The following is a 25,118-nucleotide window of genomic DNA, read 5'->3' on the forward strand; positions in this document are numbered from 1 at the left end:
GAAGCAGGAGGGCAATGGCAGTGATAGCACTGTCAGCAGTATTCATTCCGGGAGTGGACAACTGGGAAGCAGATTTCCTCAGCAGACACGACCTCCACCCGGGAGAGTGGGGACTTCACCCAGAAGTCTTCCACATGATTATAAACCGTTGGGAAAAACTCGACAGGTATTGCGCCAGGTCAAGGGACCCTCAGGCAATAGCTGTAGACGCTCTGGTAACACCGTGGGTGTACCAGTCAGTGTATGTGTTCCCTCCTCTGCCTCTCATACCCAAGGTACTGAGAATTATAAGACGGAGAGGAGTAAGCACTATATTCGTGGCTCCGGATTGGCCAAGGAGGACTTGGTAACCGGAACTTCAAGAGATGCTCACGGAGGATCCGTGGCCTCTACCTCTAAGAAGGGACCTGCTCCAGCAAGGACCCTGTCTGTTCCAAGACTTACTGCGGCTGCGTTTGATGGCATGGCGGTTGAACGCCGGTTCCTGAAGGAAAAAGGCATTCCGGATAAGTCATCTCTATCCTGATCAAAGCCAGGAAGGATGTAACCGCAAAACATTATCTTCGCATTTGGCGAAAATATGTTGCGTGGTGCGAGGCCAGTAAGGCCCGACGGAGGAATTTCAACTGGGTCGATTCCTACATTTCCTGCAAACAGGAGTGTCTATGGGCCTGAAATTGGGGTCCATTAAGGTTCAAATTTCGGTCCTGTCAATTTTCTTCCAAAAAGAACTAGCTTCAGTCCCTGAAGTTCAGACGTTGTAAAAGGGGTACTGTATATACAGCCTCCTTTTGTGTTTCCAGTGGCACCTTGGGATCTCAATGTAGTTTGGGTTCCAAAAGTCACATTGGTTTGAACCACTTAAATCTGTGGAGTTAAAATATCTCACATGGAAAGTGGTCATGCTGTTGGCCCTGGCCTGGGCCAGGCGCGTGTCAGAATTGGCGGCTTTATCCGGTAAAAGCCCTTATTTGATTTTCCATTCGTACAGGGCGGAATTGAGGACTCGTCCTCAGTTTCTCCTTAAGGTGGTTTTCAGCGTTTCACCTGAACCAACCTATTGTGGTGCCTGCGGCTACTAGGGACTTGGAGGACTCCAAGTTGCTAGACGTTGTCAGGGCCCTGAAAATATATATTCCAGGACGGCTGGAGTCAGAAAATCTGACTCGCTGTTTATCCTGTATGCACCCAACAAGCTGGGTGCTCCTGCTTCTAAGCAGACTATTGCTCGTTGGATTTGTAGTACAATTCAGCTTGCACATTCTGTGGCAGGCCTGCCACAGCCAAAAATCTGTAAATGCCCACTCCACAAGGAAGGTGGGCTCATCTTGGGCGGCTGCCCGAGGGGTCTCGGCTTTACAACTTTGCCGAGCAGCTACTTGGTCAGGAGCAAATACGTTTGTAAAATTCTACAATTTTGATACCCTGGCTGAGGAGGACCTGGAGTTCTCTCATTGGTGCTGCAGAGTCATCCGCACTCTCCCGCCCGTTTGGGAGCTTTGGTATAATCCCCATGGTCCTTACGGAGTCCCCAGCATCCACTAGGACGTCAGAGAAAATAAGAATTTACTTACCGATAATTCTATTTCTCGTAGTCCGTAGTGGATGCTGGGCGCCCATCCCAAGTGCGGATTGTCTGCAATACTGGTACATAGTTATTGTTACCAAAAATCGGGTTATTGCTGTAGTGAGCCATCTTTTCTAGAGGCTCCTCTGTTATCATGCTGTTAACTGGGTTTAGATCACAAGTTATACGGTGTGATTGGTGTGGCTGGTATGAGTCTTACCCGGGATTCAAAATCCTTCCTTATTGTGTACGCTCGTCCGGGCACAGTATCCTAACTGAGGCTTGGAGGAGGGTCATAGGGTGAGGAGCCAGTGCACACCAGGTTGTCCTAAAGCTTTACTTTTGTGCCCAGTCTCCTGCGGAGCCGCTATTCCCCATGGTCCTTACGGAGTCCCCAGCATCCACTACGGACCATGAGAAATAGAATTATCGGTAAGTAAATTCTTATTTTTTTCACAGAGAGTAAGAAGGTCCCTCTCACCGTCCCGGCATCTAAGGAATGAAATGCTATATTTGAAAAAGTCTGGGAAAACCTGGAGAAAAAATTCCAGATCCCTAAAAGGGTTCTGGTTGCTTTTCTCTTCCCGAGGGATGATAGAAAAAAATGGGAGTCCCCGCCTATAGTTGACCAGGCTGTCAAAACAGGTGGTATTATCAGTCCTGGAATCTACCGCGTTGAAAGACCCGGCAGATCGCAAAGTGGATGCTACGCTCAAATCCATATACACGGCTTCTGGGTTATACTGCAGCCTACTATTGCCTGTGCATGGATTTCAAAAGCTGTAGCAAAGTTGTCAATTACTCTGCAGGAGGACTTGTCTACGATGGATAAAGGTGACACTGATTTATTTTTACGTAACATACAGGATTCTGCAGGGTTCCTGGTAGAATCCATGAAGGATCTGGGTTCCATGGCTGTGTGGATCTCCTCCATGTCCGTCTCGACACACAGGGGTCTCTGGCTGCGCCAATGGTATGCGGACGCGGAATCCAGGAAAAGTGTGCAGAGCCTACCCTATACCCGGTCATGCTGTGTTTGGGGAGACGCTGGATGCGTGGATTGCCACGGCTACCGCGGGTAAGTCTCCTTTTCTCCCCTCAGCTGCACCGGCTACGAAGAAGCCTTTTACTTCCAACACGTCACAGTCTTTTCGGCCCACTAGGCCTAGAAAGAACAAGCCCTCTCACACCTTCTTTAGAGGTGGTCGTGCCAAATCCAAAAAGCCTGCTCCCGCGGGTTCCCAGGACCAGAAGCCTACTTCTGGTACCTCAAAGTCCTCAGCATGACGGTGGACCATACAGCCTGGAGGTAAGTCAGATGGGAGCAAGACTCCGGCATTTCAGCCACGTCTGGGTGTCGTCTGGCCTGGAGCCCTGGATACAGGATATTGTGTCCCGGGGGTACAGTCTGGAGTTTCAAACTCTCCCACCTCACCGATTCTTCAAATCAGGCTTGCCGGCTTAGCCGGCAGACAGAGCTATTCTTCTGGACGCTATCCGAAAATTGGTAGTGTCAGAGGTCATTGTTCCACTTCCACCTCATCAGTTGAACAAGGGTTACTATTCGAACCTTTTTGTGGTACCGAAGCCGAATGGTTCGTTCAGGCCAATTCTGAACTTGAAATCTTTGAATCCTTATCTTAGGGACTTCAAATTCAAAATGGAGTCTCTGAGAGCGGTTATCTCAGGACTGTCAGAGGGAGAGTTCCTGGTGTCCCTGGACATCAAGGATGCGTACCTCCACATTCCTATTTGGTCGCTGCATCAGGCTTATCTCAGGTTTGCACTGTTAGACGATCACTATCGGTTTCAGGCACTGCCGTTCGGTCTCTCCACAGCACCAAGGGTCTTCACCAAGGTGATGGCAGAGATGATGGTTCTCCGCAAGCAGGGGGTGAACATATCTGGACGATCTGCTGATCATGGCATCGTCCAGGGAGAAGTTGTTAAGATCCATTGCTCTCATGACGCATCTGCTCAGGGAGCACAGTTTGATTTTGAACCTTCCAAAGTCTCATCTGTAGCCGACAAGGAGGCTTTCTTTCCTGGGGATGATCCTCAACAGGGAGGTGCAGAGGGTGTTTCTACCGGTGGAGAAAGCGTTGGTGATTCAAACAATGGTCCGAGATATCTTGAAGCCTGCCCAGGTATCTGTTCATCAGTGCAATCCGCCTTCTGGGGTAGATGGTTGCCTCCTACGAGGCTCTGCAGTACAGAAGGTTTCATGCTTGATCCTTTCAACTGGATTTTTTGGACCAGTGGTCCGGAACTCACCTACACATGCACCAGAGGATACATCTGTCACCGAAAGCCAGCGTTTCGCTCCTCTGGTGGCTACAACTACCACACCTTCTGGAGGGCCCAAGGTTTGGAGTTCAGGACTGGATCCTTCTAACCACGGATGCAAGTCTAAGAGGTTGGGGAGCAGTAGCTCAAGGGGAAACCTTCCAAGGAAGGTGGTCAAGTCAGGAGTCCCTTCTTCCGATAAACATCCTGGAGCTAAGAGCCGTATACAATGGCCTTCTTCAAGCAGCACACAGGATCGGGCTGTTCAGGTTCAGTCAGACAACGTGACCATAGTGGCCTACATAAACTGACAAGGCGGAACGGAGAGCAGGGCTGCTGTGTCAGAGGTGTCAAGAATCCTCCTCTGGGCAGAAAGGCCCGCTGTAGCGATGTCCGCAATCTTCATTCCAGGAGTAGACAACTGGGAAGCGGACTTCCTCAGCAGACACGATCCAGAAGAGTGGGGCCTCCACCCAGAGGTGTTCAAGGAGGTAACCAGTTGGTGGGGGGTTCCTCACATAGACATGATGGCCTCCCACCTCAACAAGAAGCTGCGGAGGTACTGTTCCAGGTCGAGAGACCCCCAGGCAGTGGCGGTGGACGCACTAGTAACACCGTGGGTATACACGTCAGTGTATGTGTTCCCTCCACTTCCTCTAATTCCAAAAGTTCTACAACTGATAAAAAGAACAAAGGTTCTGGCAATCCTCATTGCTCCAGACTGGCCAAGGAGGGCTTGATACGTGGATCTGCTGGATCTACTGCTGGAAGATCCGAGGCCTCTTCCTCTTTGGGAGGATCTTCTACTACAGGGGCCGTTCGCTTATCAAGATTTACCACGGCTACATTTGACGGCATGGAGGTTGAGCGCCAGATCTTAGCTCGGAAGGGTATTCCGAGTGAGGTTATTCCTACCCTGATATAGGCTAGGAAGGGAGTAACGTCTAAACATTACCATCGAATTTGGAAAAAGTATGTGTCTTGGTGTGAATCCAAGAAATTTCCTGCGGTGGAGTTTCAACTTGTACGTTTTCTCCTTTTCCTGCAAGCAGGTGGGGATATGGGCCTAAGATTGGGCTCTATCAAGGTCCAGATCTCCGCTTTAGCCATTTTTTTCAAGAAACAATTGGCTGTCCTCTCCTGAGGTTCAGACCTTTTGAAAGGGGTTCTGCACATCCAGCCTCCCTTTGTGGCGCCAACAGTACCCTGGGATCTTGATGTGGTGTTGCAGTTCCTGCAGTCAGATTGGTTTGAGCCTCTACAAGAGGCTGAAATCAAGTTTCTCACGTGGAAGGCGGTCACTTTGTTGGCCTTGGCTTCTGCTCGACGTGTGTCGGAATTGGGCGCTTTGTCCTGTAAAAGTCCCTATATAGTCTTCCATGAAGATAGGGCGGAACTCAGGACTCGTCAACAGTTCCTTCCTAAGGTTGTGTCGGCTTTTCATATCAACCAACCTATTGTGCCAGTGGCTACTGACTCCTCAATTGCTTCAAAGGCCTTGGCTGGTGTGAAGGCTTTGAAGATTTATGTGAAGAGGACGGCTCGTCACAGAAAGTCTGACTCTCTATTTGTCCTCTATGATCCAAAGGAAATTGGGTGTCCTGCTTCTGAGCTGTCGATTTTTACGCTGGATCAGGTTCACCATCCAGCATGCATATTCTACGGCAGGATTGCCTTGTTCAAAATCTGTTAAGGCCCACTCTACTCGTAAGGTGGGTTCTTCCTGGGTGGCTGTCTGGGGGGTCTCGGCTTTACAGCTTTGCTGAGCAGCTACTTGGTCTAGATCGAACACGTTTGCTAAGTTTTACAAGTTCGATACTTTGGCCTCTGATGACCTCAAGTTGGTCAAGCAGTTCTGCAGGAGCCTGCGCGCTCTCCCTCCTGTTCTGGGAGCTTTGGTACATCCCCATGGTACTAATATGGACCTCAGCATCCCCTAGGACGTAAGTGAAAATAGGATTTTAATTACATGTCGGTAAATCCTTTTCTCGTAATCCGTAGAGGATGCTGGGCGCTCGCCGGCCCAGCGCTTCTTTATCCTGCAGTGTTTATTTGGTTCAGTACTGCCTGGTTCCTAGGTAAGTTCTGCTTTCTTTACTGTTTCAGTACTGTTTCAGCTGTTGCTGAGTTTGTCTGGCATGTTGGCCGGATTTGCCTTGTTGTGTGAGCTGGTATGAATCTCGCCACTATCTGTGTATTTCCTTCTCTCGAAGTATGTTGTCTCCTCGGGCACAGTTTCTAGACTGAGTCTGGTAGGAGGGGCAAAGAGAGAGGAGCCAGCCCACTATTAAACTCTTAAAGTGCCAATGGTTCCTGGTGGACCCATCTATACCCCATGGTACTAATATGGACCGCAGCATCCTCTACGGCAGGCATTCCCAACCACGGTCCTCAAGGCACACCAACAGTGCAGGTCTTAGTGATATCCAGGCTGCAGCACAGATGGTTAAATCAAAATAACTGAGCTACTAATTAAGTCACCTGTGCTGAAGCCTGGATATCACTAAAACCTGCACTGTTGGTGTGCCTTGAGGACCGTGGTTGGGAATGCCTGCTCTACGGACTACGAGAAAAGGATTTACCCGAAGGTAATTAAAATCCTATTTTTACACCTACTCTGTTATAGCAATATACCTTATATAGGGGTGAGTAACACATGTACAGGCTTACATGTATGAGCACAAACATAAAGAAATGCTACCTTACCAATGCTTCCAGGAGTTACTTTAGGAGACATTTCTCTGATCCATCAGCTCATATGACTGATGTTATTGTTCATCTAGAACAGAGGTTCTCAAACTCGGTCCTCGGGGGCCCACACAGTGCATGTTTTGCAGGTCTCCTCACAGAATTGCAAGTGAAATAATTAGCTCCACCTGTGGACCTTTTAAAATGTCAGTGAGTAATTAATACACCTGTGCACCTGCTGGGTTACCTGCAAAACATGCACTGTGTGGGCCCACGAGGACCAAGTTTGAGAACCTCTGATCTAGAATCTCCAATTCATACGATAAGTTCCCCATCCATTGTTTTACATTGGTGCTGACATAGGACTTGGAGAGTGATTACATCTCCATTTATACTTCATGGTTAGTTACCAGTACAAGAGAGATATATATCTAAGTCTTATTGTAATATTACATTTGTTATTGTGAGTGTTCTCAGGAGGGTGGACACAATGATAGCCTGAGACACAATATTATAAAGCCTTCATTAAAAGTTTTATGTTTTAATATACACACAAATTTACAATTGTGTCCCAGAAAGTCGTCTTCTCCTATTGTTTACAAGATTAATATTGTTACAGAAAATGTCACATTTCCATAATGTGTTTTATTTCCAGCAGATGGACACACAAGCAGGAATATCTCAGAAGGACATCTAATGTTATCCCCGGATTGTGAAATAAAAGATAATGACAGTAGACAGGATTCTCCAGGAGATAACCCCATTACCCCAATTATACATCCAGCTGATCCCTCTGATCCTGGGAAATGTTCTCCTAATCACTCTGATATTGGTGCATCTGTTACAGCTCTGACAGTAGATACAGTGTTTCCCTGTTCTATGGATGCCAAATGTTTTACACAGAACACAAACCTTATTAACCATCAACCAGCTAAGGCAGATGAGAGGCCATTTTCATGTTCTGAGTGTGGGAAATGTTTTCTACAGAAATCACAACTTGTTAAACATCAGAGAATTCACACAGGTGAGAAGCCATTTTCTTGCTGTGAGTGTGGGAAATGGTTTGCATACAAATCATATCTTGTTATACATCAGAGAAATCACACAGGTGAGAAGCCATTTTCTTGCTCTGAGTGTGGAAAATGTTTTACCCTGAAATCAAATCTTGTTAAACATCAGAGAAGTCACACAGGTGTGGGAAATGTTTTGCATACAAATCAGCTCTTGTTATACATCAGAGAAGTCACACAGGTGAGAGTCCATTTCCATGTTCTGAGTGTGGGAAATGTTTTGCATACAAATCAGCTCTTGTTATACACCAGAGAAGTCACACAGGTGAGAAGCCATTTCCATGTTCTGAGTGCGGGAAATGTTTTACATGCAAATCAGATCTTGTTAAACATCAGAGAAGTCACACAGGTGAGAAGCTATTTCCATGTTCTGAGTGCGGGAAATGTTTTACCTGGAAATCAAATCTTTTTATTCATCAGAGAAGTCACACAGGTGATAAACCGTTTTCCTGTTCTGAATGTGGGAAATGTTTTATTGATAAATTACATCTTGTTAGACATCAGAGAATTCACACGGGTGAGAAGCCATTTTCTTGCTCTGAGTGTGGGAAATGTTTTTCACAGAAATCACAACTTGTTCAACATCAGAGAAGTGACACAAGTGAGAAGCCATTTCCATGTTCTGAGAAATAAGCTCTTGTTGCACACAATAGACGTCACTCAGGTGAGGAACCATTTTATTCTTCTGGAGTATACTTACCATTGCCATGTAACGTTCTTATCCTATCTCCCATGCTTTTTGCAATATACATGCTACCGCAGGGTGAAACAATAAGACGTCATGTCCTCGTTTACCACTGCTATGCCGATGACCTGTCTCTTGCTCTGGGTAGTGAGAACCCAATACCAATCCTCAATGTCTAGCTGAGATCCAGGTGTGGGTGATTCCAGTTGGCTGTGACTCAGTCCTGGTGAAATAGGCCCTTATGATAGAAACTCACCAACAAAGGGCAGGGCTACAGCTCAGCTTTGCCTACCAACCAGACTTTAACTTGGGGGTTCAGAGTTACAAAATGCTTATCCGGTATGGAATCTTGGTGTCCTGGATTATGGAGTGACACTTAGACATCAGTTATCAGCCACAATCAGATCTTCATCTGAGGAACATAGCCAGACTCCAGCACTTGATTCCCTCAGAATATCTACCTACAGTCATACATGCATTTGTATCATCACACACAGACCACTGTAATATCCTCTACCTGGGTCTCATGGCAAAACAATTGCACCACTTGTATCTTGTACAGAATGCAGCATCCAGGCTGTTACCTAAGCAGCCCATTCCTGCCACTTAACACCCATTCTCTGCTCCCTCCACCGGCTGCCTGTAAGATGGTGACTGTACTACATAATCTGCTTACGGACTCTCCCAGCCCTACATGACCAGGGTCCATGGTACCAGAAGCAGCTTCTGCCTCCTTACTGCCCTGCTTGCTTTCTTCCATCTGCAGATGAAAGACTGTTACCAGCAGTACCAAGAAACCCCATGCAGTACTGAGATGTCAGGGGGAAGACAGGGTGGGTGGCACTATTGCTGTAGCGGGGGCTGCCGGAGGCACTGTCTGTGGGTACTATTGTCCCCAATCAGCACTGAGGTGGCAGAGGGAGGACACGGTGGTGGCAGTAGTAGGGACTGCAGGAGGCAGTGTCTGCGAGCAATCTTGTCCAAAAGCAGCACTAAGGTGTCAGAGAGGGAGACAGGATGGGTGGCAGTAGTGGGGAGAGACAGGATGGGTAGCAGTAGTGGGGGGAGACAGGATGGGTAGCAGTAGTGCGGGGAGACAGGATGGGTAGCAGTAGTGGGGGGAGACAGGACGGGTGGCAGTAGTGGGGGGAGACAGGATGGGTGGCAGTAGTGGGGGGAGACAGGGCGGGTGGCAGTACTGGGGGGAGACAGGGTGGGTGGCAGTAGTAGGGGGGAGACAGGGTGGGTGGCAGTAGTGGGGGGGAGACAGGACGGGTGGCAGTAGTGGGGGAGACAGGGTGGGTGGCAGTAGTGGGGGGAGACAGGGCGGGTGGCATAAGTGGGGGGAGACAGGGCGGGTGGCAGTAGTGGGGGGAGACATGGTGGGTGGCAGTTGTGGGGGGAGACAGGGTGGGTGGAAGTAGTGGGGGGAGACAGGATGGGTGGCAGTAGTGTGGGGAGACGGGTGGCAGTAGTGGGGAGAGACAGGATGGGTGGCAGAAGTGGGGGAATACAGGGTGGGTGGCAGTAGTACAGTAGGGGAGCTGCTGGAGGCAGTGTCTATGTGGGTAATCTTGTCCCCAAGCATCACTGAGGTGTCAGAGGGGGAGACAGGGCGGTTGTCCACAGTGCAGTACCAGGGGCTGCTGGAGGCAGTAAAGAGGTGTATGGGTTCCACACAGAACCAATTGATAATTAGACTTAATGATGATTATGCTTCCTTATTTCTAGGTAATTTCTTTGTTTGTGATAATTTATTATTTGCTGTGTCAGCCTTTATGTGTGTTCTGTGTAATAATCCTGTGGTAGTGGTGCTACCGATCTCATATCATTTGTAGTAACTTGGAAAAGATGAGATATGAGGTGCACTCTGGAAGCTTATAGGGGATTAATTAGAGATGAATGCAGATGTGACATCACGCAGCCCCCGGAAAATGGTCCCGGCTCACCCCGCGTTCACCCCTCAGGGATGCGACCACAATGTGTTTGCGTGGCTGCTGCACATGTGCATTTTGCCACCACCAGCAAACTGCTGCGGGGCCACTATTGCAGCTGGGTCTGAATGACCCCCCTGAGGCTTTTGGCTCCTGATATGTATCTGTTTTACTTACCTGCAATACTAAAACATAACCTGAATTGTTTCTGTGCTTTAAAGGATATTTTATCCATGTTGTGCAGAGTAAAGTATTTTTTAAGATTAAACTGTAGATGGACAAAAATCTGTGTATTAAAGATATGAAATAAAGTCGTTTTAGATTTCTGTTGAGTCTTTTTATTTATCTGTGTATTATCTTATTATCAGATAATTGTCGCTATGGTGACAGTAACAATTTCCTGTTAATGTGTCATTGTATTGTTACTTTTGTGTCCACATAATATCAGTGTTGCTGTGTATAAATATCTTGTCTGGTGTGTAAAGGTGGGTACACACGCTGCCATTGTGACTGTACGATTTCCCTTGAACTGGCCGGAGCCCAGAACCACCAATAATGACTATATGTACTTGTGATTTGGGCTATGTCTGACTTTGACAGCTCATTAGAATAGTGGGGTGACATTACAGGGGGGGTCTCTGTGTGTAAATAAATAGTGGCAGACATTTTATATCAGTGTATTTATGTGGAGTGGGGGCAGTGGCCTGTCAGGAAGCTGCAATTACATCATGTGATTTCCATATTCCCTTCTGGTGTGTGTGTGTGTGTGTGTGTGTGTGTGTGTGTGTGTGTGTGTGTGTGTGTGTGTGTGTGTTAATAAATTATGTCTATTTAAAGATTCTGGATTTTTCTCTTACGACCTAGAGGATGCTGAGGACTCCGTAAGGACCATGGGGTATAGACGGGATCCGCAGAAGACATGGGCACCTAAAAATAACTTTTCCTATGGGTGTGCACTGGCTCCTCCCTCTATTCCCCTCCTCCAGACCTCAGTTAGATTCTGTGCCCAGAGTATAAAGGGTGCACTGCAGAGAGCTCTCCAGAGTTTTCTGTAGAAAAATAATTTTGTTTGTTTTTTTATTTTCAGGGAGCACTGCTGGCAACAGGCTCCCTGCATCGTGGGACTGAGGGGAGAGAAGCAGACCCACTTAAATGATAGGCTCTGCTTCTTAGGCTACTGGACACCATTAGCTCCAGAGGGAGTCGGAACACAGGTCTCACCCTGGGGTTCGTCCCGGAGCCGCGCCGCCGCCGTCGTCCTCACAGATGCCGGAAGATAGAAGCTGGGTGAGTATGAGAAGATAGAAGACATCTCAGGCGGCAGAAGACTTCAGATCTTCGTGAGGTACCACTGCGCGCCATTGCTCCCAGACACAACACACACAGGCAGCACTGATGGGCACGGCACGGGGGGGGGGGGCGCCCTGGGCAGTAATAATCCTCAATTTTGGGCAATAGAGTATGATTAGGCTGCGGAGGCAGTAAATCACAGATCCCCCGCCATTTTATTACAATTACACTGGGACCGAAGCCCGCCGTTGGGGGGGCGGAGCTTGATCCTCAGCACTAACCAGCGCCATTTTCTCCACAGAAGCTGCATGAGAACGCTGGCTCCCCGGTCTCTCCCCTGCTGAACGCTTCACAGGCTGGAAAAAGAGGAGGGGGGCACATTGGTAACGCAGTGAGTGGGAATTGGATATATATATATATATATATATATAAGCGCTATCTGGTTATTTATTTTTTCCAGTGTTATTTGAGCGCTGGGTGTGTCCTGTCATACTCTCTCTCTGTCTCTCCTCAAGGACCTGGTTGGGGTTTTGTCCCCTTATAGGTTTATCCCTGTTTGTGTGGGATGTCGGTACGTACGTGTCGAAATGTCTGAGGCGGAAGGCTTCTCCAAGGTGGAGGTGGAGCAAATGAGTGGTGTGTCCCCGTCGGTTGTGCCGACTCAGGAATGGATGGACATGTGGCATATGTTGAATGCAGATGTGGCATCTTTACATAAGAGGCTTTATAAGGCTGAATCCAGGGAGGCATCAGGGGGTCAATCCTCGGATTGGACCGACTCACAGGAACCGTCGGGGTCTCAAAAACGTCCCTTGGCACAAATTGTGGACACTACTACCGACACGGACTCTGATTCCAGTGTCGACTATGATGAAGTGAAATTGCACCCTAAGGTGACAAAAAGCATTCAGTGTATGATTGTGGCAATAAGGGATGTGTTGCATATTGCTGATGAACCCTCGGTCCCCGACACAAGGGTACACATGTTTAAGGGAAAGAAACAGATTATACATTTTCCCACATCTCATGAATTAAATGATTTCTTTGGAAAAGCTTGGGAGACTCCGGAAAAGAGACCGCAGATCCCCAAAAGAATTTATATGGCATACTCCTTCCCTAAACAGGACAGGGGGCGTTGGGAATCACCTCCCACTGTGGACAAGGCCTTAACGCGCCTGTCCAAGAAAGTGGCGCTACCGTCTCCAGACACAGCGACCCTCAAGGATCCTGCGGATCGCAGGCAGGAGACTATTTTAAGGTTTATTTAGTCGCATACTGGAGCTGTGCTAAGACCGACAATTGCATCGGCATGGGTATGTAGCGCAATTTCAGCATGGACAGATGATCTGATGGCTGAATTTGATACCATGAATAGAGATACTGTATTGTTAATTCTAGCCCATATTAAAGATGCAGTCTTATTTATGAGAGATGCTCAAAGGGATATTGGATTGCTGGCTTCCAGAGCCAATGCCATGTCTATCTCAGCGAGACGATCCTTATGGACTCGCCAATGGACGGGTGATGCGGATTCCAAGAAACATATGGAAGTCCTACCCTATAAGGGAGACATATTGTTTGGGGATAGGCTGACGGACCTGGTTTCCACAGCTACCGCAGGTAAATCAAATTTTTTACCATTTATTCCCCAACAGCAAAAGAAAATACCACCGTATCAGATGCAGTCCTTTCGGTCGCAAAAGTCCAGAAGAGGTTGGGGGTCCTCCTTCCTTGCCAGAGGTAAGGCTAGAGGGAAAAGAGCACCTGCTTCGGCCGGTGCCCAGGAACAAAAGTCCTCCCCGGCTGCTACAAAATCCTCAGCATGACGCTGGGGCTCCCCTGCGGGACTCCGCACCGGTGGGGCACGTGTTCGACTTTTCAGCCAGGCCTGGGTCAGCTCAGGCCTGAAACCTTGGGTATTGGAAATAGTCTCCCAGGGTCACAAACTGGAATTCGAAGAGGTGCCCCCGCGCCGATTTTTCAAGTCGGCATTACCAGCTTCTACACCAGAACAGAATGTAGTGTTAGCTGCAAGTCAATCGCTGTGTCTACAGCGAGTAATTATCAGGGTTCCCTTGAACCAGCAGGGAAGAGGCTACTACTCAACCCTCTTTGTGGTCCCGAAACTGGATGGTTTGGTAAGACCTATGTTGAATCTAAAATCTCTAAACCTGTACATGAAAAGATTCAAATTCAAGATGGAATCGCTCAAGGCGATTATAACCAGTATGGAGGAGGGGGAGCTTATGGTGTCACTGGACATAAAGGATGCGTACCTTCATGTCCCCATAGATTCCTTTGATCAGGAGTACCTGAGATTCGCTGTACAGGATTGTCATTACCATTTTCAGACGTTTCCATTTGGGCTTTCCACGGCCCCAAGGATTTTCACCAAGCTAATGACGGAAATGATGGTGGTCCTGCGCAAGCATGGAGTCACAATTATCCCATACTTGGACGATCTCCTGATAAAGACGAGATCAAGATAGAAATTGCTGAGCAGTGTGGCGCTCTCTCTGAGAGTGCTCCAGCAACACGGTTGGACTCTGAATCTACCGAAGTCACAGTTGATTCCGACAACTCGACTAATGTTCCTAGCTATGATACTGGATACAGAACAAATGAAGGTTTTTCTTCCCTTGGAAAAAGCCCAGGACATCCAGAACATGGTCAGAGACCTGCTAAAACCGAAAAGGGTGTCAGTTCATCAATGCACTCGAGTTCTGGGAAAAATGGTGGCAGCCTACGAGGCCATCCCCTTCAGCAGGTTCCATGCAAGGACGTTTCAATGGGACCTTCTGGACAAATGGTCTGGGTCGCATCTGCACTTACATCGGAAAATTACTCTGTCCCCAGGAGCCAGGGTGTCTCTCCTATGGTGGCTGCAAAGTGCTCACCTGCTGGAGGGTCGCAGGTTCGGAATTTGGGACTGGGTCCTGGTAACCACGGACGCGAGCCTCCGAGGGTGGGGAGCAGTCACCCAAGGAAGAAGTTTTCAGGGACTGTGGTCAGACCAGGAGTCCTGTCTACACATCAATGTGTTGGAACTCAGAGCCATATACAACGGCCTTCGACAAGCGGAGAGTCTTCTTCGAAACCTACCGGTTCTGATTCAATCAGACAATGTCACAGCAGTGGCTCATGTGAACCGCCAAGGCGGGACAAGAAGCAGAGTCGCGATGGCGGAAGCCACAAGGATTCTTCGCTGGGCGGAAAATCACGTAAGCGCTCTGTCGGCTGTCTTCATTCCGGGAGTGGACCACTGGGAAGCAGACTTCCTCAGCAGACACGATCTCCATCCAGGAGAGTGGGGACTTCATTCACGGTGCTGGGGGAAACCAATGCCTTTTTTTTCTTGGTTAGAAATACCCCTCCCTTTCGAGCACCTGAATGATATCACTAAGCTAATTGAGCATCTACCAATATATATGTTTGTTGTGAGAGGCAGAGAGGTCCCTGCATTAGGAGGAGGTGCAGGCCCTGACATGCCACATGGAGCATTATGGGGTTACTCCAAGTTAGGTAGCTCTTAGCTTAGACATATTGTAGTAAGGAGCCATTATCATGTGGCTCCTTGCTGGTTAATCTTAGACCCAGATTAGGGTAATGGAGGTGTGAGGTGTGGTGCCTCTGAACTGGCTGAGCTGGATGGCCTTAGTGTGGCATACCTTTACATTCTATTAACACTTTTCACTTATTAATTTCTCAACACTATTTCTCTATTTTAATTGCATTTCATTTTTGTATTACTTTCTCTATAGCTTCGGCTTCCTAAATACTAATTTATTAACACTATAGTTTTTCCACTGGTATGCTACGCTGGGCTTTCTGGCTTATGCTGGTGTTTTGGGGTGCCACACCCTGCACCTAGATATAGCGCTAGGGACCCCAAATATACCGAGACGCCTTGATGCAGCTTTGGGGCTTATTCACACATTTGCGCAAATATGTGTAACGAAGATCTCTGAATTCTATTATTATGTGGAATTTATATCTGGTTACGGTTATCATTCAGGGTGCTGGGGGAAACAAATGCCTTTTTTTCTTGCTTAGAAATACCCCTCCCTTTCGAGCACCTGAATGATATCACTAAGCTAATTGAGCATCTAGCAATATATATGTTTGGAGTGGGGACTACATCAAGAAGTCTTTGCAGACATAACACGTCTTTGGGGAATTCCTCAAATAGACATGATGGCGTCACGCCTCAACAAAAAGCTTTGTAGGTATTGTGCCAGGTCTCGGGACCCTCAGGCAGTAGCAGTAGACGCCCTGGTAACGCCGTGGGTGTTCCACTCGGTCTACGTGTTTCCTCCTCTTCCTCTCATCACAAAAGTGTTGAGGATCATAAGGCGAAGAAGAGTACAGACGATACTCGTTGTTCCAGACTGGCCTCGAAGGGCCTGGTACTCAGATCTTTAAGAGATGCTCACAGGAGATCCCTGGCCTCTCCCTCTGAGGGAGGACCTGTTGCAACAGGGGCCCTGTACAGTCCAAGACTTATTGCGGTTACTTTTGATGGCATGGCGGTTGAACGCCGAATCCTAGTGGAGAAGGGGATTCCGGAGGAGGTCATCCCTACTTTAATAAAGGCTAGGAAGGAGGAGACGGTGAAACATTATCACCGTATCTGGCGAAAGTATGTGTCTTGGTGTGAAACCAAGAACGCGCCTACGGAAGATTTTCATCTGGGGCGTTTTCTCCACTTCCTGCAGACAGGAGTGGATATGGGACTGAAATTAGGTTCTGTTAAGGTTCACATTTCGGCCCTTTCGATTTTCTTTCAGAAGTAATTGGCTTCTCTTTCAGAAGACCAGACGTTTGTAAAGGGAGTGCTGCACATCCAGCCTCCTTATGTGCCTCCAATGGCACCGTGGGACCTGAACGTGGTGTTGCAGTTCCTAAAATCACATTGGTTTGAGCCACTTAACAAGGTTGAGTTGAAATTTCTTACCTGAAAGGTGATTATGTTGTTGGCCTTGGCATCGGCAAGGCGAGTGTCAGAATTGGCGGCCTTGTCTCACAAGAGCCCCTACTTGATTTTTCATGTGGATAGAGCGGAATTGAGGACACACCCTCAATTTTTGCCTAAGGTGGTTTCTTCATTCCATTTGAACCAACCTATCGTAGTGCCTGTGGCTACGAGTGACTTGGAGGATTCCAGGTCCCTGGACGTAGTCAGAGCTTTGAAAATTTATGTAGCCAGAACGGCTAGACTTAGGATAACAGAAGCACTGTTTGTCCTGTATGCTGCTAATAAGATTGGCGCACCTGCTTCAAAGCAGACTATTGCTCGCTGGATCTGTAATACGATTCAGCAGGCTCATTCTACGGCTGGATTGCCGGTTCCGAGTTCGGTTAAGGCCCATTCCACTAGGAAGGTGGGCTCTTCTTGGGCGGCTGCCCGAGGCGTCTCGGAATTACAGCTTTGCCGAGCGGCTACTTGGTCGGTGTCACCTTTGCTAAATTCTACAAGTTTGATACCCTGGCTGATGAGGACCTAGCTTTAGCTCAGTCGGTGCTGCAGAGTCATTCGCACTCTCCCGCCCGATTGGGAGCTTTGGTATTAACCCCATGGTCCTTACGGAGTCCCCAGCATCCTCTAGGACGTAAGAGAAAATAAGATTTTAAACCTACCGGTAAATCTATTTCTCCTAGTCCGTAGAGGATGCTGGGCGCCCGTCCCAGTGCGGAAACTCTGCAAGACTTGTATATAGTTGTTGCTTACATAAGGGTTATGTTACAGTTGGAGTCGGTCTTCGACCGTCACTGTTGTTCATACGGTTAACTGTTTATGTGTGTTCCAGGTTACATGGTATGATTGGTGTGGGCTGGTATGAATCTTGCCCTTGGATTTTTAAATCCTGCCTTGTATTGTTCATCTCCTCTGGGCACAGTTCTCTAACTGAGGTCTGGAAGAGGGGCATAGAGGGAGGAGCCAGTGCACACCCATAGGAAAAGTTATTTTTAGGTGCCCATGTCTCCTGCGGAGCCCGTCTATACCCCATGGTCCTTACGGAGTCCCCAGCATCCTCTAAGGACTAGGAGAAATAGATTTACCGGTAGGTTTAAAATCTTTTTTTTTTTTTTTTACTTGTAGAAGAAATAGTGTTGAAGGTATGGGAGATACCTGCTGCAGTCCCTTCTACTTACATTTGGAAGGTACGGTTGTTTTGGGAAATTAGCAGCAAATATTAAATGATACATTGGCTCCATAACATCTCGCTGACTCTCTGATTTTTACAAAAGTATGTTACACAAAATGACATTTGCATTAACACCCATTAATTAAACAAGAAAAACAGCACTTTTATTTTTCCAAAAAACTTTATAGAAAGAAAACAGAGGAAAATCACCAATTCTGGTCTGGACTCATTGACTCTATCAGGAGAACAAGAGCCTTTTTAGCAAGGACTATGCCACCAGTAAGCAGTAGAGGAATCAGGCGTATCCCACAGAATATCAGTACTGCCACCATACATTGGGGAGAGAAGATAAAGTGCAGATTTCTGCTTTTAGTAGGAACATAAGAAATTCATAGATCACAATGATCAGAAGTCCGGGACAATGAGGTCAAGAAACCAACGCTGTGGTACTAATGACCTCAATACAGGTCACTTGGAGCAAGAGACTAGGGTAAGGGCAACAACAACATTTTAAATAAAAAAAAACGTTTTGACATAAAACAAATTCTAAATTTAAAAAATGAGGATGGTCCAGTACAGAGGACTATGTATTAAGCATGTCTAAGTACGCACCACTGGAGGACGCGCTGGAATTGGAGGAGGAGGTGGGCTGTATGGGTCCTGGCAGAAAACAGCTCATCTGTTGAGGGTTTCCTGGCACATAATGTATGTGTGTCACAACTGAGGGCCTGAGCTGATGGGAGACAGCCTCAGTTGTAGGGGCTGAGATGTAACGGAACCTGGGAGGTTGTATCAGACCCCTAGACATGTAAGTAACATGTAGAAGAACTGCCCGAAGGCGTGACCACGACAACCAGGGTAAAAGTCAATGATGTTTATTTATGACAAACTCCGTAACACAGCAGCAGTAAAAAGAAAACATAAAAATCAGCAGAGGATAAATACAGTTCCTGGGTACTACAGGGTGGCAAGGGCCACAGGGCCCTGGTAGTGAGAGAGTTCTTATAATCTTCTAGTTGGAAAGTCCTTACCAGGCCCGACTGTAGCAATGGAGATAGCCCAGGATCGTACCAGCTGGTGTTCCAGGAAAAGCTGGGCTGCTGTGGATAAAATGGCTGCTGTGGGTACTGGCTGGAACCAGACTGATGTTGGCACGGAGTGGATACTGGCTGGAACCAGTTAAATAATAAATGTAGCTTGAGAGCAATGAAATATGAAGTGATGTATGGAGCTTGAGAGCGGTGAAATAATAATGCCGGTGATAAATGATAATCTGCAGAAAAGGGTACCGGCACTTTAAGAAGAGCTGACCTCTGCTGGAAGCTGGATGCTGAAAGCAGGTGGATCTGTAGCTGGAAGCAGATGAATCCAAATGGATAGGAGAGTCAGGCTACACCGCAGGTGGAATGCTGGTGCGGGTCTCGTTAGTGGAAGTGTGGAGATAGGAGCTGGAACCTGGAAAACAACCACAGGAGACAAACTGGAACTAGGTTTGACAACCAAAGCACTGACGCCTTCCTTGCTCAGGCACAGATTACTTATACCTGCAGCAAGGAAGGGATTGGCTAGGTGTCATGACTAAGGTTTTGTGAACCCGGTGTTAGTGAAGTCTGTGCGGGCGACTGGAGGATTATATGAATACTACCACTGACCTGGTTTGGGACTGTTGTGGACTCTGGGTTTCTTCCGGTGACTGGGAAGAGGAACCGCAGCAGAGATGGCCGAATCTAGGTTCTGCTCATGCAGGATTAGGTTGGCAGACAGGAGGCATGCTGAAGGACTCCTGAAAGACAGAACTGGAAAGGCACTGATGAATCAGTGAAAAATACCAGGTATAATTGTGCTAAAGGGCACGGGGTGCTTGGAGACACTGAGATGCTTGGAGACACTGAGGTGCTTGGAGACACTGAGGTGCTTGGAGACACTGAGGTGCGTGGAGACACTGAGGTGCGTGGAGACACTGAGGTGCGTGGAGACACTGAGGTGCGTGGAGACACTGGGATGCGTAGAGGCACTGGGGTGCGTAGAGACACGGGTGCTGAGGCACGGAGGTGCTGGAAGCACGGAGATGCTGAGGCACGGAGGTACTGAGGCACTGAGGCACTGAGTCACGGAGGTACTGAGGCACGGAGGTGCTGGAAGCACAGAGGTACTGAGGTGCTGAGGTACTGAGGCACAGAGATGCTGGAAGCACGGAGTACTGAGGCACAGAGGTACTGAGCTCTGGAGATCCCAACTACAACAGTAGTAAAACTGAAACACGACAGCTGTGGTTTTCAGTGGAGAACACGGAATTCAGTACTGTGCCTTTAAGACGGAACATTGCGGCTGTGCCTTTACATTGAGACTCAGGGATATGGTGAAATCAAATGGCAACACACAAGTAAACCAAACGGTAACAAGGGGACAGAGTTTCCACAGGAACTTAGGTACAAAGGTTACCTTAAGGGAGCTCAGCATAAATACTCACACAAGGCTGTATGTGACACAAGGAACTGGCCCAGATTCCAACTCAGCCTCCTGATTTATACTTCCTGGTCCTTGATGATTGGTGGGCAGGATTAGGTGATGCAGAGAGTCTCAGGCTGGCAGAGGATTGGACAACTCTGGGTCAGGTGAACAGTCACTGTCATGTGACTACTCTAGAGGAGGCTGTGAAGTGCAGCGAGGCCTAGCAGGCCGAGAGAACACTGAAGCCTGAACTTCAGATTACTGAATTCAGCCTCACACAGGAGATCACCACAGGTGGAGCTAATTAACTATTACCTCTCAGGCAGAGAACTCAGGAAAACTCAGTGCTGACAAGCTGTTTAACTCCGTGAGTGAAAAGACACAGGATCCAGGACAGATGGCAGGGGTAAGTCACCAAATATAAAACCTACAGTCAGGATTGTGACAGTATCCCCCTCTTCAAGGGTGGACTCCGGACACCCATCTTGAATCTTAGAGGAACTTGAGAAATTCATACAGAAGAATTTAGGACCTTCGTTGATGCAGATTCCAAAGGTTTAGGACTAAATTCTTTAACTACAGCGTTACTGAAAGTCTGTAAGTCATGGAACACAGGATCATTACTCTCAAAGAGCATGTTGGCCCACTCCAAAGCTCTTCCTCTGAATGCCAGGAACAGATATCGAGTAACGTTGGAAGGAGTTACTGCACCTGAAGGATCAGACTCCATCCGAGAGAGAAATTGTTCAACCAGAGCGGCATATTGCAATAAATCTCCATCAAAGTAAATAGGTGGAAAACCATCAGACGAAAGCTTAGAGGATGAAACTGAAGAAAGCTTTGGCTGGACGAGTAGGACTGGATTGGATCCGAGGATACTTGAATTGGCTGGAGCCAAAGGAGACGGACCAGGCTGGTCCTGGAGTATTGCTGGACCGGCTGGAACCGGGACGGACTGACCAGGCGGAGCCTGGAGTATTGATGGACCGGCTGGAACCGGGACGGACTGACCAGGCTGGGCCTGGAGTATTGCTGGACCGGCTGGAACCGGGACGGACTGACCAGGCTGGGCCTGGAGTATTGCTGGACCGGCTGGAACCGGGACGGACTGACCAGGCAGGGCCTGGAGTATTGCTGGACCGGCTGGAACCGGAACGGACTGACCTGGCAGGGCCTGGAGTATTGCTGGACCGGCTGGAACCGGGACGGGCTGAGCCCTTTCTTCACAGGGCTGGGCTGAGGCAAGAGCCCCCACTTCACGGGGCTGGGCTGAGGCAAGAGCCCCCACTTCACGGGGCTGGGCTGAGGCAAGAGCCCCCTCTTCACGGGGCTGGGCAGCACTCTGTAGAATCTCTGGCTGGGCAGCACTCTGTAGAATCTCTGGCTGGGCAGCACTCTGTAGAATCTCTGGCTGGGCAGCACTCTGTAGAATCTCTGGCTGGGCAGCACTCTGTAGAATCTCTGGCTGGGCAGCACTCTGTAGACTCTCTGGCTGGGCAGCACTCTGTAGACTCTCTGGCTGGGCAGCACTCTGTAGACTCTCTGGCTGGGCAGCACTCTGTAGACTCTCTGGCTGGGCAGCACTCTGTAGACTCACTGGCTGGGCAGCACTCTGAAGACTCTCTGGGGCTGGGCGCTCTGAACCCCTCACTGGGGCTGGACGCTCTGAAGACGCCCCTCCTGGGGCTGGACGCTCTGAAGACGCCCCTCCTGGGGCTGGACGCTCTGAAGACGCCCCTCCTGGGGCTGGACGCTCTGAAGACGCCCCTCCTGGGGCTGTGGACACGGACTCCTCTGTGACTGTAAATGGCTTGAACATTCTTCTCTGGACACCCAACTTGGGATAAGGTCTTTTAACCACCGGACCCCAGTCATAAATTTGAGTCTCTCTCAGAAGAGTAGCCTTCTTGATACCCCCGTCAGCAGCAGAAGGATCGGATACTGTGGATGACTTGTAGACATGAGCACTATGATACTGAGATTTGTCACTATTACCTGGCTTGCGAAGAATGCAGTCTTTAACAAAATGACCAGAATTTCCACAGTAAAGACAGAGATGTAGCTCCTTACGCCGCTGACGTTCAGCTTCAGAGAGCTTGGGCCGTGGATAGCTCTGATGAAAAACTTTCCCTTGCGCAGAGGAAGAGACTCTATTAACTGGATGGGACAAAACAGGATCAACAACGTTGGTAGTATTCCTGAGGAGATCAGGCAACACAGAGAGAATACTAGGCAAAAGTTCTTGTAACTGTAGTAACATCTGGTAGAAAATCTGCAGTTGGTCAGGAGTCTTAGAGCAGAAGGTCATAGAATCTCTGGAGGACGAATTTCGCTGCAGACACTGTGCCAATCGATGCTGAGTCGACTCCAGACCTTCCAAGCGTCCTGCAATATTGCTTAGGAGGTCATGCGTCAGACAAACACTTTCGGCCGGGTCCATGTGGCCAGTTCCTACTGTCATGACTAAGGTTTTGTGAACCCGGTGTTAGTGAAGTCTGTGCGGGCGACTGGAGGATTATATGAATACTACCACTGACCTGGTTTGGGACTGTTGTGGACTCTGGGTTTCTTCCGGTGACTGGGAAGAGGAACCGCAGCAGAGATGGCCGAATCTAGGTTCTCCTCATGCAGGATTAGGTTGGCAGACAGGAGGCATGCTGAAGGTCTCCTGAAAGACAGAACTGGAAAGGCACTGATGAATCAGTGAAGAATACCAGGTATAATTGTGCTAAAGGGCACGGGGTGCTTGGAGACACTGAGATGCTTGGAGACACTGAGGTGCTTGGAGACACTGAGGTGCTTGGAGACACTGAGGTGCTTGGAGACACTGAGGTACTTGGAGACACTGAGGTACTTGGAGACACTGAGGTGCGTGGAGACACTGGGGTGCGTAGAGGCACTGGGGTGCGTAGAGACACTGGGGTGCTGAGGCACGGAGGTGCTGGAAGCACGGAGATACTGAGGTGCTGAGGCACTGAGTCACGGAGGTACTGAGGCACGGAGGTGCTGGAAGCATGGAGGTACTGAGGCACTGAGGTACTGAGGCACAGAGATGCTGGAAGCATGGAGTACTGAGGCACAGAGGTACTGAGCTCTGGAGATCCCAACTACAACAGTAGTAAAACTGAAACACGACAGCTGTGGTTTTCAGTGGAGAACACGGAATTCAGTACTGTGCCTTTAAGACGGAACATTGCGGCTGTGCCTTTACATTGAGACTCAGGGATATGGTGAAATCAAATGGCAACACACAAGTAAACCAAACGGTAACAAGGGGACAGAGTTTCCACAGGAACTTAGGTACAAAGGTTACCTTAAGGGAGCTCAGCATAAATACTCACACAAGGCTGTATGTGACACAAGGAACTGGCCCAGATTCCAACTCAGCCTCCTGATTTATACTTCCTGGTCCTTGATGATTGGTGGGCAGGATTAGGTGATGCAGAGAGTCTCAGGCTGGCAGAGGATTGGACAACTCTGGGTCAGGTGAACAGTCACTGTCATGTGACTACTCTAGAGGAGGCTGTGAAGTGCAGCGAGGCCTAGCAGGCCGAGAGAACACTGAAGCCTGAACTTCAGATTACTGAATTCAGCCTCACACAGGAGATCACCACAGGTGGAGCTAATTAACTATTACCTCTCAGGCAGAGAACTCAGGAAAACTCAGTGCTGACAAGCTGTTTAACTCCGTGAGTGAAAAGACACAGGATCCAGGACAGATGGCAGGGGTAAGTCACCAAATATAAAACCTACAGTCAGGATTGTGACACTAGGCAATTATGCAGATTAACATTACAAACAACAGATTGGTGGAAATGAACAGATGACAGAATCCAAGATGGCTGCGCCCATGCAGACACTTGGAGGGAAGTTTGGTTTGTAATCCATGTGGGAATTAAAACAGTAATGGCGGCGCTGGCCACAGGAGACAGGAGACGCCAGACTGATAAGTGCACATTTAACCACGCGGGCACAGCGGAGGCCGCGGCTGACGTAATCACCACTCTGACATTCTGCATGTAGAAACTCAGGAACAGCGGCGGAGGCCGCGGGAGATGCCATTCCGGATGTAACAGGCGTTGCGGTGACCGCGTCTCAGAGTGACAGCAGAGGAGGCAGGAATGTGGACATCAGTATAACAGATGGAATTCGGTCCTGGAACACTGAGCCAGCCTGAGGAGGCATCTGAAGGGTAAGTAATGGCGTCCAGATACCCGGAACGTGACAGCACCCCCCCCCCCCCTTTAGGAGTGGCCCCAGGACACTTCTTTGGCTTTTGAGGAAACTTGGAATGGAATCTCCGGACCAAGGCAGGAGCATGGACATCAGAAGCATTGGTCCATGAGCGTTCCTCAGGGCCGTAACCCTTCCAGTCAATAAGATACTGTAGTTGACCGTAACGGTGACATGAGTCCAGGATCTTGGCCACTTCATACTCAACGCCTCGTTGAGTTTGGACTTTCGGAGTTGGAGGAAGTGAGGAATGAAACCGATTCAGGATCAGCGGTTTCAACAGGGAAACATGGAATGTCCTGGGTATTTTTAAGAAGGGAGGTAACTGAAGTCTGCAAGCAACAGGATTGATGACTTGCTCAATTTTGAAAGGACCAATGTAGCGAGGTGCAAACTTCATACTGGGAACTCTTAACCTCAAATTCTTCGTGGATAACCATACCCGATCACCCACCTTGAGAGCAGGAACCGCTCTACGCTTCTTGTCCGCAAACTTCTTATACCTGAACGATGCCTTGAGCAGAGCTGCTCGTACACTCTTCCAGTTGTTTGCAAACTGATGCAAGGTGATATCCACTGCTGGAACAGAAGTTGCTGGGAGCGGTTGGAATTCAGGGACTTTAGGGTGGAATCCAAAGTTGGTGAAGAATGGTGTTGAAGAAGATGAGGAATGATACTGATTGTTATGACAGAACTCGGCCCAGGGAAGTAATTGAACCCAGTCATCTTGAGAGGAAGACACATAGATGCGGAGGAAGGCCTCCACGT

The 25,118-nt window shown here is 48.6% G+C and overlaps 2 protein-coding genes across 4 annotated transcripts in view; one reads left to right on the forward strand and one right to left on the reverse strand.

Annotated features, from left to right (window-relative positions):
• The window catches only part of LOC135056994 (oocyte zinc finger protein XlCOF29-like), a 59,835-nt gene extending 50,432 nt beyond the window's left edge, over positions 1 to 9,403 (forward strand). For 2 of the 3 annotated variants that reach the window (XM_063962834.1, XM_063962835.1), the window contains exon 7: positions 7,197 to 9,403. In XM_063962834.1, the coding sequence (XP_063818904.1) occupies positions 7,197 to 8,386 (1,190 nt within the window). In that variant the 3' untranslated portion in view covers positions 8,387 to 9,403. The remainder of the gene's footprint in view (positions 1 to 7,196) is intronic. The other variant, XM_063962836.1, reaches the window with a different exon arrangement.
• Positions 1 to 25,118, reverse strand: part of LOC135056945 (uncharacterized) — a 904,883-nt gene that overhangs the window by 221,090 nt on the left and 658,675 nt on the right. The gene's annotated exons all lie outside the window — the stretch shown is intronic.

This window comes from Pseudophryne corroboree, chromosome 3 (assembly GCF_028390025.1).
Source record: "Pseudophryne corroboree isolate aPseCor3 chromosome 3, aPseCor3.hap2, whole genome shotgun sequence".
In the NCBI taxonomy this organism is placed as follows: domain Eukaryota; kingdom Metazoa; phylum Chordata; class Amphibia; order Anura; family Myobatrachidae; genus Pseudophryne; species Pseudophryne corroboree.